Source organism: Drosophila ficusphila, unplaced genomic scaffold, assembly GCF_018152265.1.
Source record: "Drosophila ficusphila isolate 14025-0441.05 unplaced genomic scaffold, ASM1815226v1 contig_198, whole genome shotgun sequence".
NCBI classification, from domain to species: domain Eukaryota; kingdom Metazoa; phylum Arthropoda; class Insecta; order Diptera; family Drosophilidae; genus Drosophila; species Drosophila ficusphila.
The window spans coordinates 4,370,822-4,374,930 of record NW_025064092.1 but is presented as its reverse complement, the minus strand read 5'-3'; the positions used below and the strand labels follow the sequence as shown (position 1 = coordinate 4,374,930).

Here is a 4,109-nt window from a genome sequence, read left to right as displayed (position 1 = left end):
CTGTGGATTGCATGGGCGGGTGGGTAAAGGGGGGTGGCGGTTGGCGGAGGTGTGAGAAACAAGGAATATGTTATGTTTCAGCCTACATTTCAGCTGTTCGGTTCTAGCTGGAGGAGTGTTTTCTCTGTCCGTCTGTCTTTCCATTTCAGTGTTGCCACTCTATCTTTTTAGCTTTTTCTTAAAATTTTTTTTCCTAGATTAGCTTAGTGATTTTGTGACTGCTGTTTTTTCCAGTAAAATTGTATCAAATAATAACAGAAAATGCTTTAAAATTAATGTATCGTTTAGGAATTGACATGGCGTATACGTAATGTTCAAATAATTAAGTATACGTATTGGTAATTTAATTTAATTTTGTGACTGCTATTTGTTCAAGTAAGAGTGTAACAAATAATAGCATAAAATGTTTAAAAATGAATGTATCGTTTAGGAATTGACATGGCGTATACGTAATGTTAAAATAATTAAGTATACGTATTGGTAATTTAATTACGTATACGCATCATATAATTTTTAATGATTTACATAAAATGTTTATTATGTTTTATTGCGCTCAGTTGTCTTTTTTCAGCTAATTGTTCCTGTTTTGTTAGTTGCCATCTGACAGCACTGATCCCTTTCTTCTTTTTTATCCTTCCCTTTATCGCAGTTGCATATGCAAGACATCATGCCCATTCCTCCGGCGTCATCGTCATCGTTATCGTCATCGGCTTCGCTGAGTCACTTCGTTCCCGCCCATTTTATTTAGCATTTTGTTGTTTTTTCGGTTTCCTGCGGTTTTTAATTAAAATTAACTTTGTTTATTTTGCGCTTTTACCCGCGCCACCTCTCCCCCCTTCCCTTACACACTCTCTCTTTGGCCGCCTCAGACAAAGTGATGTTGACTTTGCCCGCGTCTTTCTTTTGCTCTCCCGCTTTTCCGCGCGCTCTCTCTCTCTCCTCTTTGGTTGCTGTTGTTGTGTTATTGTTGATGCTGTAGCTGCATGTAATTGCCGCCATTTGCGTTGTCGTCGCTTCCTGTCCTCCTTCCAAGCCCTCTCTTCCTGCTCCTGCCAGTGTCGACAGATTAGCTGTTTAATAGCCAGATTTGGTTATAGTAGGCTCTACCTCTCAACACATTTGAAATCCAAAAGTGCTGGCTTATTTACTTACTTAACAATTTAGAGATCAAGATTTCTAAAAAAGGTTTTTTGCATAACCCACATGCAACTATTATAAATATATTATTTGACTAACTTCTGTATAGTAAACTTTTTTTTTAGCTACTTTTCATTTGATAAACAATAGCTGGCAGCACTGACTTATGCCTTCTCCCCCCGCGCAATTTGTTGTTGTTAGTTTTACCTGTTGGCAGACAGACAAAAGCTTAACCAGCGGAAGAGAAGAGTTTTGCAATCATCGTCATCATCTCTCAGCGAGAGCGAACGGTGCCCACCCCCTCTTTCCCCCTTTCTCCTTCTTGCCCTTCTTCTCTTACTCGGCTTGTTTAACTTTTTGTAAGTTTGTTAAAGTTTTTGTTATGCCTGCTGGTATTTGGTATTTACCCCGCTGGCCACCCCGCTGTCATTTTGATTAGTGCATTTTATTTGCATTCTGATGCAATTCACTTATTTGCAAAACTGATAAGCCCACAGAAGGAAAACGGGTGGTCCGAAGGGAAACGAATGAAAATGAATACGGGCGTGATCCAAGCAGTGATGAATTAGACACTTCATGGAAAGGAACAGCATGGCGTGAAGTCAATTTGCACTTGTTTATTATAGGTAATCTAAGCAATCTGCAGAATGTTTGTGGCAATTAAATCGATTCATACTGATTTTTATAAAAAATCTTTGCAGTGAGTTAGATAATGTACAATAGTATTATATTTTACTAAAGCTCATCTCATTTAATTGCTAACAAATCATAGAAAGTAATTAAAGTGTTATGAAACGGAATAAGGTTTAGGCGTGGCTTTCGTGGTAGAAGCGATCCATGCTGATGATTTCGTCATTGGGAGCCATTAAATTGATAGTTGGGGCGGTGGGCATCCCATGACAGCGACGGCTGCTCACTGTGCCAATCGACTGGCGATCGGCCATTAAATCGGCTCCAATGCAGCAGTTGCGGTTAAGACTGGGACTCCTCTCCAGTTTGGACAGGGAATGGGCCCTCGAAGGATGCGAAAGTTGCGGCGAGGTCTGTTTGATATCCGAGGAGTTCTCCATGGAGTGCGGTTGCCGCTGGTTGGCATGGAGCTGCTGTAGGAGATCCCGGAAGAGCGAGGGATTCACGTTGATGCTGACGCACATGAGCACGAACCAATCACCGTATCCAGTGTTGGCAAGGACCTCGCGGACATGCGCCTTCGGCATTCCACGCAAATGGGTGCGCAGCAGCTGAAGACGCAGCTCCGAGCAGCAGAAGAGCAGCATGCGGTAGATGATGTTGATGGCAGCCAGCATCGCGATGAACAGGAACCAAACGTACAGCACCGCGAAGATCTTCTCGTTCAGGATGTTCAGCGGCAGCACGCACAGGATGTCCAGGACATTCGGTGTTCCACTTGGTCCGTAGATGAACATCTCGCACTTGGCCACCTTGGGGAAGACGCGTGACGTCATCAGGTTCCAGAGGTTCCAGTCGTACAGAGGAATGGCCGCCAGGGCGTGGATGTACTTGTGCCAGAACCCATTGAACACCACGTCCATTAGCCAGAAATTCAGTATCTGCAATAACAAAAAATATTCCAGATTTTACTTTAATTTATTCCCTTTTGAATAAGCTGTTTTTAAAGCACTGCAAATGCCTAATTTTATTAATCTTACTTCAAAGGACCTCGACTTACGCTGATGATGAGATTGAGGAGCTCGCAGAAGGCGTACTTGATGGAGTAGCACCAGTGGAGCGGGGCGAACTGGGCGCGGAAGTACTTGGTGAGCATGTGGAGGCGGGTGCGGTAGGTGGCCTCCAGGATGAGGGCGTCCCCCACCTCGCAGCACAGCTGCTCCATGCGCTGCCCCTCCCATACCTTCCACAGAAAGGAGGGGAAGTAGAAGAGCAGCGACTGGAAGAGCAGGATCATGAAGACCCACTGGTAGTAGCGCAGGTACAGTCGCTTCGTGACTCCCCGTGTCTCGGGACCCACTCCCTCGGCAATGGAGATCACCCGGGCGTACTGCTCATTGTGGGCCACCAGGGCGCGCAGGCTGCTCAAGTTGAAGGCCTGCGCGGCGTTTGCCGAATAAAAGGAGAAGTCCCAGCCGGCGGAGCTCTCCCGTTCGCCCTCCGCCGGCAGGATGTAGGTGCCCATGGTCCAGCAGTAGGACTGCACGTACTCCGTGTGCTTCTCGGAGCTGATGCACAGGATCGGCTCGCCGAAGTACTGCTTGGCGGACAGCAGGAAGGTGCACGTCAGCAGTATAACGATGGTGCACTTCGAGTGCAGCGTGAATATCGGATCGTAGATGCGCACCGTCTTCAGGCGCAAATAGTTCGAGAGTGGTTTCACAGCTGCGTACATATCTTGATTTCACGTGACTTTAATTGGGTTTCAATGGTACTTAAACTACAATCTCCACCACACTTTTTCTCGATTATTTCACACTATCCGAATTTTTGTGTGACAATTCGGACCTACTGTCACTATATGTCAAATTTCAGATTCAACAATCGGTATGGTTGCCATCATTTTTAGAGGTAAAAAGCAGCGTTGGTAATCTCATAATCGGAGAGTCTATTCAACACTCATAAACATATTTTCGTTCTGCATTTTTAGTTTTGAAACCACTGTAAAGGTCCTTTGAATGTGCAACCTTTCCTCGCATTTCATTGTATTTATTCATTAAAAACAGTAAGATGTTGCTACTTGATACCATTCTTTTAAGTGTATTAAATATCCTGCGAACTAATTAGCTACTTTGTTAAAGTTTATGTGGTATATTAAACAAGGTATTAGGTTATTTTCTATTCAAGCCACAGCCAATAAATAATTAAATAAACTCACCCAGTTATGGGAACTTTGGGTCTATGTTTTGCCCGCAAAACAAATTGTTGGCAACTTTCGGCAGTCATTTTAAAGAGCCATTGAAGAGCAGTGGGGCAATTATGAACATCGCAGGAGTTGCGAG

The 4,109-nt window shown here is 44.2% G+C and overlaps 1 protein-coding gene across 1 annotated transcript; it reads right to left on the bottom strand.

Moving 5' to 3' along the window:
- Window positions 1-1,838: 1,838 nt before the first annotated feature.
- LOC108094276 (innexin inx6) lies at window positions 1,839-3,600 on the bottom strand. The gene is made up of 2 exons (XM_017194754.1): window positions 2,828-3,600; window positions 1,839-2,708 (listed from the first exon to the last, which is right to left on the bottom strand). Exons 1-2 carry the CDS (start codon window positions 3,500-3,502, stop codon window positions 1,944-1,946), a joined length of 1,440 nt encoding a protein of 479 aa, XP_017050243.1. The 5' UTR covers window positions 3,503-3,600; the 3' UTR covers window positions 1,839-1,943.
- Window positions 3,601-4,109: the final 509 nt, after the last annotated feature.